This window comes from Danio aesculapii, chromosome 18 (assembly GCF_903798145.1).
Source record: "Danio aesculapii chromosome 18, fDanAes4.1, whole genome shotgun sequence".
In the NCBI taxonomy this organism is placed as follows: domain Eukaryota; kingdom Metazoa; phylum Chordata; class Actinopteri; order Cypriniformes; family Danionidae; genus Danio; species Danio aesculapii.
Genome location: NC_079452.1, coordinates 11379481 through 11392779, shown reverse-complemented (window position 1 = coordinate 11392779; position 13299 = coordinate 11379481). Strand labels below are relative to the sequence as shown.

The 13299-nt window shown below is 43.3% G+C and overlaps 1 protein-coding gene across 1 annotated transcript in view; it reads right to left on the bottom strand.

Moving 5' to 3' along the window:
• Positions 1–2384: 2384 nt before the first annotated feature.
• LOC130245629 (sodium- and chloride-dependent GABA transporter 2-like) overlaps positions 2385–13299 on the bottom strand; it is a 31515-nt gene continuing 20600 nt past the window's right edge. Inside the window, exons 10-14 of the mRNA XM_056478380.1 lie at positions 10974–11111; positions 4526–4628; positions 4291–4391; positions 2830–3000; positions 2385–2626 (exon numbers count right to left, since the gene is read on the bottom strand). Of these exons, the coding sequence (XP_056334355.1) occupies positions 2519–2626; positions 2830–3000; positions 4291–4391; positions 4526–4628; positions 10974–11111 (621 nt within the window). The 3' untranslated portion in view covers positions 2385–2518. The remainder of the gene's footprint in view (positions 2627–2829; positions 3001–4290; positions 4392–4525; positions 4629–10973; positions 11112–13299) is intronic.

The following is a 13299-nucleotide window of genomic DNA, read 5'->3' as shown; positions in this document are numbered from 1 at the left end:
TGGAAAAAAATAATTAAAGACCGTTCAGAAATGTGATGCTCTTATCACCGTTTAATGATGTCATGTTCTGGAAAAACTGAAATTTGGACGTCGGTCAAGGTAACTTTTATTTCCCAGTATTGTTCTGGGAATTATTCATTTACAAATTAAGCACTGCACACACCAATTAAACATTAAACTGTTAGACTGATTTATTCTTGATTTGTTACGCAGTTTGGCTTTGGTTAAAGATATAAACATCCTTTGGCTTGATTAAATCCCAACGGCTTGTGCCTCTATTGTCCCAGTACATATTTGGAGAGCTGTGACAGTACACATACAGTATCAGCATTTCAAAGTAGAGGTCTGAACTTTTACTATATGCCCAAAAATGAACAGAGACTTAAGTCTTTACACTTCATCTTGATGATCTCCTTTAGATATTGTTGACAACAGTATATATAGTTGAGGATAAAATGATAAGTCCACTGTGATATTTCAGTTCTTTTTCATGTTTAAAGTTGCCATGAATTTGAAATGTACTCTTTATATTTTTATATGTATAAATTAGTGCTTGTTATAAGCAATGTATCTGTGCTCTTCATTATTTAGTAAAATTGTATTTACATCCATAATCTTTTATCAAATCCCATTACTTTCCCTGCCCCTTCAAAATAACTTTTCTTCACTTCTGGTTACATGGAATGACTTGAGGGAGGCTATCAGTGCATGTCTTGCTTTAGTACATATTTCAATCTTCCTCCATTTTGGTAACAATGCCCATCTTCCATTGATCCAAACAGTTCCCACAGGATAAAGTCATGCACGGCCCTGCTTTTATTTCCTCATTTCAGGACTGTTTCAATTGAATGTACATCATGACAGGGGAGAAAAGGACAATCTTAACATCCGTTTCAGACCAATTTTCACCGAAGTAAGGGAATTTTATCACAGCAGTTCTTATATTTCTCTGAAAAAAAAAACTTCTTTAAATTTGCCTTGAATAAAATAATTATTAAAAACAAAACAACAACAGAAACCCACTAAGGTCAATATTATTAGACCATCAGGAAATTATTTAATTAGCTACAGAACAAACCACTGTTGTCCAATGTCTTGCAAAATGTACCTAATTTACATATTTATTCATCTAAATTTTTAAATTGCACTTCATGCAAAGGATTAGTACCTTGCAAAACAACTAGTAGCCTACATACATTCAACAAAATGTCTAAAGTGGAGTACTGTATTAAAATGCAGTTACCAAAACTCACATTTTAAACAGTGCTATTCTTTTTACTATTCCCAACAGAATCATGTTAGGATAATACAGAAGTTTTTATTAGTCTTCCTATATTTCACAACAGATTTCAGACAGATTTTAAAGAACATTGATACCTCAATTTGAGCCTTTACATATAAAACATGAAAACAAAAAGTGTGTGAGTGTAACCAGGTTTTTTTATTTCTGTGGTTTTATTTCTGAGCAAAAATATCCATTATTATTTACCATGATCTACAGTAGACGCCAGCTAAAATGTCACTCAATTAAACAAGAGTTTATTTACCAAAAACAATCTTGACAGGCATATTTAGAACAGAAATCATTTCAAGAGTTTACACTTAGATATTGCTTGATAATATTAGCAAGTTTGTCGGGAGAGAACCCTCGGAGATAATTGAGCCCAGGGCTCCCACCTGGTCAAAAATCAGGTAATACAAATTAATTGTATTCTTATGTTATTTATACTTTCTCATTATTCTTTATAACACCTTGTGTAAGCCATTTGTATGCAGATATTTAACAATTAAAACTGTATATTATGCTGAGTGACGGTGAAAAATATTACCCATGCTATGATATTTTTATGACAGTTTATTTGAAACAATTAAGTATTCCCTTTAATTGGATTAATATGCTTCATACATAAATATAGCTGAAGTCAGAATTATTAGCCCCCCAATTATTAGCCCCGTTTATTTTTTCCCCAATTTCTGTTTAACGGAGAGAATAATTTTTTTTCAACACATTTCTAAACATAATAGTTTTGATAACTAATTTCTAATAACTGATTTCTTTTATTTTTGCCATGATGACAGTAAATAATATTTTACTAGATATTTTTCAAGACACTTCAATACAGCCTAAAGTGACATTTAAAGGCTTAACTAGGTTAATTAGGTTAACTAGGCAGATTAGGGTAATTAGGCAAGTTATTGTATAACGATGGTTTGTTCTGTAGACTATTGGGAAAAAAATTAGCTTAAAGGGGCTAATAATTTTGACCTTTAAATGTTATTTAAAAAAATTAAAACTGCTTTTATTCTAGCTGAAATAAAGCAAATAATACTTTCTTCAGAAGAAAAAATATTATCAGACCTACTGTGAAAATTTCCTTGCTCTGTTAAAAATCATTTGGGAAATATTTAAAAAAGAAAAAAAAATCAAAGGGGGGCTAATAATTCTGACTTCAACTGTATATATACTAACATGACATTCGTTATGTTTCAGAAACCGTTTGTACTCCCATGCAATGCTTTATATTGTGCTGCTCCTGACTAAGTCTTCCATCTCTGCAGTTTGCTCCTGTATTTGTTTAAAGGAGAGCGTGAGATTTGTGTCAGGACTACACAAGTGTCCCCAACGCTGTCAAAAAATAAAGACAAGTAAAACAAAATAAAAATTTTAGGCGAATTTACTTTTGGTTCAATAAAAATTAAATATCAAAATTATTATTATTATTTTGCTTGATTGGGTAAAATAATTAATTTCCCAGAATTTAGATTTCCCAAATATTTAAACCTAATGGATGGATGAATGTTCAGTGAATGAAACATGTTCAGTTTCACCTGTTTTAGGCTTCCTTTACCAGTACACATTTGGCCCAGCGCCCATCCAGGCACCAGCAGAATGGAGGACAGAGCCAATAACCAGCCTAGTGCATATGCCCAGTCCGGGTACACATACCAGCGATTAAAAGTCAGAGGTGTGTACCTCACCATAGAGTAAACGAAAGACGTCTGGAAAAAAACAGAGAAAAATGTGTTACAAATACAGGTTCTATATTTATATTTATGCATTTAGTAGACATTTTATCCAAATAAAATTGAAATGCATTTACAGCATATTTTTGATAAAGTGTTACCCATATATATTTTTTTTTGGTCAGGGGAATTAAGCCTGATTTATATTTCCGTGTCGAGTAATCACAGTGACCCAAGGCGCATGCCTTGCGCGTAGCCATGCATTTATACTTCTGCATGCTGTTTATGTTGCTCTGCAATAACACTTCCGAATCACTAGCTGGCAGTGAGGATTTTACGTTATGTCGTGTGTTTTTGAAAATTAATTGCTACCTTAATGTACAAGAAGCTAAAACTCACTCATTTGAAGGCAGGAATCGGCAGACATGCAACAACTTGAATTATAAGATAAACACAAAACAAAAGTTTCCATCTGGAGCTCCTTCACAGGACTCGACACTTGTAAACACTCGCTCCATCGGGCTCGTGGCTCTCAGCAATGCCCACACTCATCACAGCTACCAAACCGACCAATCACAGAGCTTGCACTACACATTGTTACGACATGTAGTTACATTTTTTTAAGAGATGCGGGTCAGCGTCGGCGTCAGCCATGGCAAGTTGTATGCGACCCCTCGAAGGCTGTGCCGGACCATACATGTGTGCTTCATGCAGAAGTATAAACCAGCCTTTAGGATGGACGGAGGTGTTGTTCCCACCAATTTCCACTGGCTATTGAAATGTTCTAACCAATAATTTAATTAACTTAAAATAGCACTGTCAACATTAACTTAAACATGCAGACATTTTACAGTCTATGGTTAAATAACATTTTTTACTTGAGTCCTATCGCCCCCAAAGATATATGAACATTGTGATTGCCTGTGCCTTCCCTGTCGCGATGTGAGATAGCTACGTTTAGATGTAACAGCGGCAAAACTGGGGGGGGTTTACTGTGCAAGAATAAGGTGTGTGATGTGGTTCACACACGCAGGTGAGAATGACAGCAGCAAAAAAAAGGAAGGTGGACATAAGGAACTTTAAAAAAAAAAAGGTGTAAGTCGCTTTTAAGTCCATCATAATAATGGTAATGTTAATGCTAGTGTTTTTTTTCTATGCTAGGGCTTCATAGATCCTACCCCCTTGTTATTGGTTCAAGCATGGTGTTTTTGTTGAGAATAAAATCCATGATGTTGTAGTTTTTAGTAACATTCTTTACTATTTGAATGACTACTACTAAAAGGGATTAAGCATAACCATCTGTAAAATCCAGCTACAGATACAAACCAGGGACAGAAGAGGAGTCAAGTATTTCCAGCACAGCATGAACCAATAGTTAGGTTGTGACTTTGTCATGTCCTCGATTATGTCAAACATTTTCTTAGCCCCTATGTCAGGAAATAATTGAGAAAAAACTGTTATTGCAGTCTCTTAAGATTTTTATTATTGTGTTTACGGTGATTTTTGTATTTTTTAAATATATAGTCTCTAAATAATTTTTTGTAGCTTGTTTGACTCTCACCAAAGATCCAACCGATGGCCAGAGACTCAAACACAGACAGGAACAGAAGACAGGCTCCATTACAGGCGTAGTTATCAAACAGCTGGAATACATACATCCCACCCTGCAGATCACAATGCAAAATTACAAACAGATATAGTAGAAGATTGCTTTATTAATTGCGTTTTATACAACAGTCACATTTTTGTGTCGAGTTATGGTGACTCCACAGGCCCGCATTGGCTGATCGAGAGGACCGGGAGAATTCCCGGTGGGCCGGCCCGTTTTTTGGCCGTGAGGGCCGGTGTCCTTAGCTGCTTGCACTCTCAGCAGTCGCACTTTTTTCATTTATTTATTTATTTGACCATATCCTCATTCTTTTTATTCATTATTTTGCCGCAGCTCCGCTCTTTTTATTTATTTTCTCGCAGCCCCATGAGCAAAATGTAGCCTGCAGGTTAATAATAACTATCATTCGACCTCAAACAGCGGCACCTCAGTGAATATAAAAATTCGAATAATTAATATTAATGAATATTACACCTGCTTAATGAAAATCAGATGATTCACTACATTTATAAATCTGACATAATTTGATCAGAAATCTAAAAAGGGGACAAAAAGATTAAGCCATCAATAAAAAGTAAAACTGTGGTTAAAAGAGTCTTGCAGATAACAGTGCAAGACTTTTTGCTTCCACACGCACTGGCATAACAGCACCATTGTGGTCCAGTGGTCAGCTTGTTGCGTTATGATGCCGTCGACTGGAGTTTGAACCTCACCTAAGTAATTTATTTTTTGTTTTTTTCTTCACTTTTAGTGTTAAGACATATATTACTGTTTGGGTTACTTATGTGGGTGTACATATTATTATTATTTTTTTTTTGTGTGACCACCGTCACAAAGTACTGGATATATATAAAGAATTTTGCACAGAATACATATTCAGATATTGCAGGAAAGGACTGTTGTACGGTTCTTTGTGAGGGAAGAAGAAGACAGGGTCGGCGTAAGGTAGTGACAATGTTTCTTTATTTTTATTTCCTTTCCGGGCATCAACAACAACTCCTCAAGGTGGTTGTTGCTTCGCTCTCTCTCTCTCCCGACTGGTCTCTCTCGCTCCCTTAAGGCGTCTCTCCGACCCAATCACTAGAGAAAACAGGTGTTATTAATTATTTCTGATTGGGCTACTGACCAGCCGCCGGTGTCTCCACTCTCTCTCTCCCCCTTTCGGGTGTTCAGCCACGCTCTCCCCACCACATACCCCCACCGCCCGTCTCAGGCCGGGCAGCCGTCCGGCCTGCGGCCCCCCTCCCCCCCCTCCCGCCCGGGAGAGGAAGTCAGCCACGACCATCTGCGCGCCCGGCCTGTGGACCACCTTGAATTTAAATGGTTGTAAAGCGAGATACCAACGGGTGATCCGCGCGTTGGTATCCTTCATGCGGTGGAGCCACTGGAGGGGAGCATGGTCCGAACAGAGGACGAATTCTCGCCCCAGGAGATAATACCGGAGGGTGAGGACCGCCCACCGTATCGCCAAACACTCCCTTTCTATGGTGCTGTACCTAGCCTCCCGGTTGGACAGTTTCCGGCTGATGTACAGCACCGGGCGCTCCTCACCCTCAACCTCCTGGGAGAGAACCGCCCCCAGACCCCGTTCAGATGCATCTGTTTGTAAAAGAAAGGGGAGAGCAAAGTTAGGAGCGTGCAATAGCGGCCCCCCGCAAAGTGCAGCCTTAACCTCGGTGAAGGCCTGTTGGCACTGCTCCGACCATTGGACAGTATCTGGTTCCCCCCTTTTTAGTAAGATCAGTCAGGGGGCTGACGAGGTCCGAATAATTTGGTATAAACCGTCTGTAATATCCCGCCAGACCCAAAAACTGTCTTACCTCCTTTTTGGTCTTGGGTCTTGGACAAGTTGCAATTGCTGCAGTTTTATCAATTTGGGGCTGCACCTGCCCATGGCCCAAGTGGAAGCCCAGATACCTCACCTCCACACGCCCAACCGCGCACTTCCTCGGGTTGGTCGTAAGCCCGGCCCGCCTCAGCGCCGTTAACACCGCCCGCACATGTTGCATATGCCGCTGCCAATCATTACTGTATATGATTATATCATCCAGATAGGCAGCGGCATATGCCGAGTGACGGGCCAGTATTTTGTCCATCAGGCGCTGGAACGTGGCCGGTGCCCCGAACAACCCGAACGGAAGCGTCACAAATTGGTGTAAACCAAACGGCGTCGTGAAGGCCGTTTTTTCACGGGATAAAGGAGTTAGGGGTATCTGCCAATAGCCTTTTGTCAGATCCAATGTCGAATAATAGCGAGCAGCGCCTAACCGGTCGAGCAATTCGTCAACCCGCGGCATTGGATACGCGTCGAATTTCGACACAGCATTTAATTTGCGATAATCCACACAAAACCGGACCGACCCATCTGTTTTGGGTACCAAAACGATCGGGCTGGCCCAGTCACTGCGGGATTCTTCTACTACACCCATTTCCAGCATTTTTCTTAATTCATCCTGAACCACCTTTTTTTTGTGTTCAGGCAAGCGATACGGTCGGGTCCTTACGACCACGCCCGGTTCGGTCTCGATGTGGTGCTGAATTAAGTTAGTGCGACCGGGTAGGGGGGAGAACACGTCTGCAAATTCAATTTGGAGGCGCCGGACATCGGTGAGCTGAGCGGGCGAAAGATGGTCACCCCCAGCGACCAGGGTGTTTGCCCCATTCCGGCTAACACTCTCCGGTCCCAGGTCATCCTCGCTGGTAACAAGTGCCGCCAGCATCACCTCCTCCGGTTCCCTCCACAGTTTTAATAAATTAATATGGTAAATTTGACGTGCCCCCCTCCTGTCCGTTCGCACCACCTCATAATCAAGATCGCCAACTCGTCGTGTGACCACAAACGGCCCTTGCCACTTGGCGAGTAATTTGGAACTGGAAGAAGGCAGCAGTACAAGGACTTTATCTCCCTTTGTGAATTTTCGTAGTTTAGTGCCCTTATCATATCGCCTGCGTTGTTCCTCCTGGGCCTTGAGCAAATTCTCCGTAGAGAGCCGCCCCAGTGTGTGGAGTTTTGCTCGTAGGTCCAGGATATATTGAATTTCGTTTTTGCTTTGTGAAGGCTCGTCCTCCCAAACCTCTCTAACAACATCCAAAACCCCACGGGGCTGTCTGCCGTAGAGAAGCTTGAAGGGGGAAAACCCCGTGGAGGCTTGGGGAACCTCCCGCACAGCAAATAATAAGGGCTCCAACCACTTATCCCAATTTTTCGCGTCCTCGTGAACGAATTTACGGATCATTGATTTAAGCGTGCGATTAAACCTTTTCACCAGCCCGTCTGTTTGTGGGTGATAGACGCTGGTGCGAATCGATTTAATGCCCAATAATCCGTAAAGTTCGCGTAGTGTACGTGACATGAACGCGGTGCCTTGATCAGTGAGGATCTCCTTGGGGATCCCCACTCGGGAGATCAGACTAAACAGAGCTTCCGCAACACTCTTTGCTGAGATGTTACGGAGCGCTACTGCTTCCGGGTATCGCGTTGCATAATCCACTAGGACTAATGCAAAGCGGTGCCCGCGTGCGGATCGCTCTAATGGCCCGATGAGATCCATACCAATTCTCTCGAAGGGGATCTCCATGATTGGTAAAGGGCGCAATGGCGCTTTTGATGTGGCCAGTGGGTTCACCAGTTGACATTCACGGCATGCAGCGCACCATCTGCTAACATCCCCGTGAATGCCCGGCCAAAAGAATCGGGTCATGAGGCGATTTAGAGTGGCCGCTTGACCTAAATGTCCGGCCATGGGATTCGAGTGAGCCGCCTGGAAAAGCATTTCCCGGCGGCTCTTTGGTACTAATAATTGGGTTGTATCTTCCTTTGTTTGAGTGTCTTGGGTCACTCGATACACCCTGTCATTAATAATCTTAAAATACGGATAGGACAGGGGTCGATCAGGCTGGAGGAATCTCCCATCAATGACCTGCACTCTTTCAAGTGCATGTCTCAGCGTGTCGTCACGCGACTGCTCCAGGGGAAAGTCTTTCCACCGGGAAATTCCCGGCCCTGCCCCCGAGTCAGCGCGTGACGTCATCACTTGGGATTCCCCCAGCTGAGCGACCCGCCCCCTATTCGGCGATTTATTTTTCCAAGACACACCCGCGCTTAGGATTTCCAGTAATTTGTTAAAATCAGGCCAATTCGTCCCCAGGATTAGCGGGTGTTTGAGGTGTGGATTAACCGCTACCTCCACATTATGCTTTTTCCCCCTGAATTGAATTTTCATAGCCGTTAGCGGATAGTGTCTTACCTCTCCGTGCACACACCTTACCTGCACCGTGCGGCTCTTATCCAATGCCGAGCGTTGCACCAAGCATTGGTGGATGGAGGTTTGGTTACAGCCTGAATCCACCAAGGCCTGATAGGTATCCCCCTTAATACTCACCGGTATTTGATACAGCCCATTGCGACCGGGGGCGACGGCTGGCGCGTCGGGCAGGCGGATCAATGCCCCCACCTCCATTACGGAGCAGTTCTCTGGGGCATGATCCTCCCCCCCGCAATGCCAACACGCCGGCCCAGACCTTCCCGTTACACCCCCGGGGCCAGCAGGACCAACCGATTGGGCCGGAGAGAGACCTGTCGGAGCCTGAAACCCGCCCATAGTTCGGGCGTCCCCCTCCCGATCCCGATAAGCGCCCCAGCGAGGCGTGAAGCGCTGAGGGTCCGGGCCTGGGGTTCGCCTCCTGGGCGCCGGGATGGGCGGTCCCCGCGATCTGGGCCTGGGAGTGGGAGGAGAGAGAGACAGAGATGGGACAGGGGGAGAGAGAGAGAGAGAGGTTATTTCGCCGACCCTGGACCTCGCTACCAGGTGATCCTTCGCCAGCTGGATGGCCGTGTCCAGATCGTCTGGCCGGTGGCACTGGACCCATTCCGATGTTCGGGAAGGAAGGCGGGCTATGAACTGCTCCAGTACCACGGCATCCACGACCTGGGCGATGGTCCGGTCATCCTGTACCAGCCATCTGCGGCAGGCGTCACGGAGCTGCTGGGCAAATACGAAGGGCCGGCCGCTTTCTTCCAGCTTCAGCGACCGGAAGCGCTGGCGTTGTTCCTCCGGATTGCGGCCGGCCCGCTGAAGTATGGCTCGCTTCAGGTGAGCATAGTCCAGGAGATCCTCGGCCGGTAGCTGCTGTGCGGCGGTCTGGGCTTCGCCCGACAGCAGCGGGATGACTCGTACCGGTCAATTGGCCCGCTGCCACCCACACGCTTTAGCCATCTTCTCGAATAAGTCGAGAAAGACTTCCGGGTCATCTGTGGGCCCCATCTTGTGTAGTGTTATGGGAGGGTGGGTGGCTGATGTTACGGCGGGCTGGATCTCCCGGTCCAGCAGACTCCGGACGAGCTCACGGTCCTCGCGCTGGGCCTCCACCAGGACTTTAAATCGCTCTTCCTGCTCAGCCCGGATATCCAGGAGTTCCTGGTGCTGTTCACGGTGGAGGACCGCGAGCGCCTGGATCACTTCCGCAAATGGACTGGTGGACGGAGTGGTCATCTTGGCAGCGAGATCTCTTCTTCTTCCCGGGTTTCGGCACCACTGTTGTACGGTTCTTTGTGAGGGAAGAAGAAGATAGGGTCGGCGTAAGGTAGTGACAATGTTTCTTTATTTTTATTTCCTTTCCGGGCATCAACAACAACTCCTCAAGGTGGTTGTTGCTTCGCTCTCTCTCTCTCCCGACTGGTCTCTCTTGCTCCCTTAAGGCGTCTCTCCGACCCAATCACTAGAGAAAACAGGTGTTATTAATTATTTCTGATTGGGCTACTGACCAGCCGCCGGTGTCTCCACTCTCTCTCTCCCCCTTTCGGGTGTTCAGCCACGCTCTCCCCACCACAAGGACATTGTGATGTTTTAAAGAATAGTGTTGGAGATTTAGCTACCCTTTAATGTTCTAATATTTATGAAAAACATTTGAAGTTCTAAAGCAGCTGTTTCATTGAAAAAGACGTGATAGTGTCATTAGAAACTGAATTGGAAATGACCTAGTCAGTCGTGAACTGAGGTGGGCCGATCTAAGGCTTAAAACTCCAGGGCTGAAAAGGAGTCCCACTCCGGCCCTGCGACTCCATTAACACTCACCTCTTTCATAGCCTCATTGTCTAGGGGTCTACGGGTTTGTCAGTATTGATGGTTTATGGGGACTCTCCATAGACGTAATGTATTTTATACAGTAAAAATTGATTATTATATGGCCCTACTCCTAAACTCAATCCCTCACAGGAAACCTGTGGCAAAATTTAAATTTGAAAAGATTGTGATTATAAGCATTTTTTAATTACAAGGACACAAGGCATTTCCTCATAAACCACCTCCATGTTATAATACATGGGTCATACCCACGTAATTTCTATCCTTGTAAACCATCAAAACCAGAATGAACACACAATCACACACACTGCTCTGACCTCAGTAACCATGATAAGTTGTCCGAAGAAACAAGTGAGACAGAGGAGCAGCACAAATAGTTCTCGACGACCAGCTCTGCGCAGAACCCCAGGGAACAAGTCCATCACTGATGTAATCACACACTCTATTCCGACAAACTTTGAAGAATACAACAGAATGTTAGTACTCATGATAAAAAGTATCACATTCACATTACACACAAAACTATCACATTCTATAAAAAGTTACTATAATTTGCTATAATCTTTTAACTTTATGCTGTATTATTTAGAATATGGGCCCTATCATACACCCGGCGCAATAAGGGGCAAGTCGTGTTTCCGGGGTCGTGTTGCTATTTTCAGATCAGCGCAACCCTAATTTTCTTGTTTTCCCCCACCTTATATCCATTCAAATCCACTTTGCGCCACTTTGTGGACTCATGGGTGTTCCGGTCTAAAGTCCAGTGCAGAGCACGTTAGTTGTGTGCCTCGCTTACACATTGCTTAAAACACGCAGCAATACATAATATCTTTACAAATGAAAAAGAATTAATGGATTAAAATATTACAAAAATTATTACTTTCTCCATTCAAGCTTTGTTTATCTCGGGGGCCTTTTTAAAATTAATTCACGACAACTTGCTTTTGTATAATATTATTATTAGTAGTATTTTTTATTGTATCACGGTTTCCACTACATTTATTCTTCAAAGGGAGGGCACACCAAAATTCATCCCGCCACGGCTACATTACAGCTTCTCATTCAAAACATTCAGCCGTTTTTTTAAAAATAGCAGGTTATAATCGCACCAAAAGGTATTAAAAGGTAAGCGAATCATAACAGTGCAAACCTGTCTGTAATCGTAGTACTGCTGTGCGTTATTTGTTTAACCCTTTAAGGTGACGTGCTGACTGACTGACTGACAGGTGCGTGATGCGTGAGGCCATTTGCATGCTCGTATTACATGAATGCGATCTCAACTTGGAATACTGCGCTCATGACATTTGTCAATGAAATAACGTCACAGGTAGTTGGTAGATCTGTGTAAAAGGCCCATCAGAGTCTGCCACCACAGCTGGAGAAAATCCTAGAGGAAACACTGTATATGCATATTTATATTTGTTTTTATTAAAAACAAGCTTAGATTTGTCCACCTGTCAGGTTTTGGACCATATGGGGCATAGCATGTGTGTTTGGATATAACTGGATATAACTGAATTTAGTAATAGTTTTGGAAAAAAAATCTTTGCGCTTAAGAAACAAAATTACTTACGTAGGCTAATGGATGTCTTTAGTGGAGTGAGTACAATGTTTCCTTATCCACGAAAAAGGAGGAGGAGGATCGTTCTTTATCCTCGCGCTGCAGATGGTCTGTTTAACGGTTTTCTCACTAGTGAAGCGTTTAGATTTTTTTCTTATAAAGTCCGTCATATAAATAGCAAATGCGCCATGGCACAACGCAACTGACTCTTAAAGGGAATGGGAAATGAGACTCTGATTGGTTTATTCTCAAAATACACCCATAACTCATTAAGAGAATAAGCACAACCCTGTTAGACCATGCGCTGGGGCGCAGAGTGTATTTTTTATCCTTAAAACACCAAAAGTGGATTTGTACACACCTTTAATGCTTTGCACCTTGCGCTTTAGACTTTGAGCCTAGATCATTACAGCCCATAGTGTTAAGGCTAACACATTTTGTGATAGGAGTATGAGAGACAGATATCTAGGTTTATAAGTGGAACGTCTTGGTTACGAATGTAATCCACATTTCCCAAATAGGGAAGGAGAAGTGTGTCTTCAGAAAGACACTATGGAAGATCGCTAGACAACCAAATACAAGTTCTACATTTATGTTCATGCATTTAGTAGACAATTTATCCAAATAAATTGAAACTCATTTACAGCATATTTTGGATAAAGTGTTATCCATTTTTTTTATTGGTCAGGGGTGTAGAATCAGCATAGACATAGGTGACTTGTTCCACCAATATCCACCTACTATTTAAATGTCCCCACCAATAATTTAATTAACTTAAAAAAAGATTCGCACTGTCAACATTAAACTTAGACATGCAGAAAGGGTTAAAGAATTTTTTATAGTCTATGGTTAAATCAAGTTTTCTACTTGAGTCCTACCGCCCCCAAACACATATGAACATTGTGATTGACTGTGCCTTTCCCTGATGGAATGTGAGATAACTACGTTCAAATAGTGGCAAAACTGGGGGGGAATTTTCACTGCAACAATAAGGGGTGATCGGGGGGGTTTGGCGCTCCGCTACACCACTGCGGGTGATGTGGTTGACACACGCAAGTGAGGATGGCGAAAAAAAAAGGTGG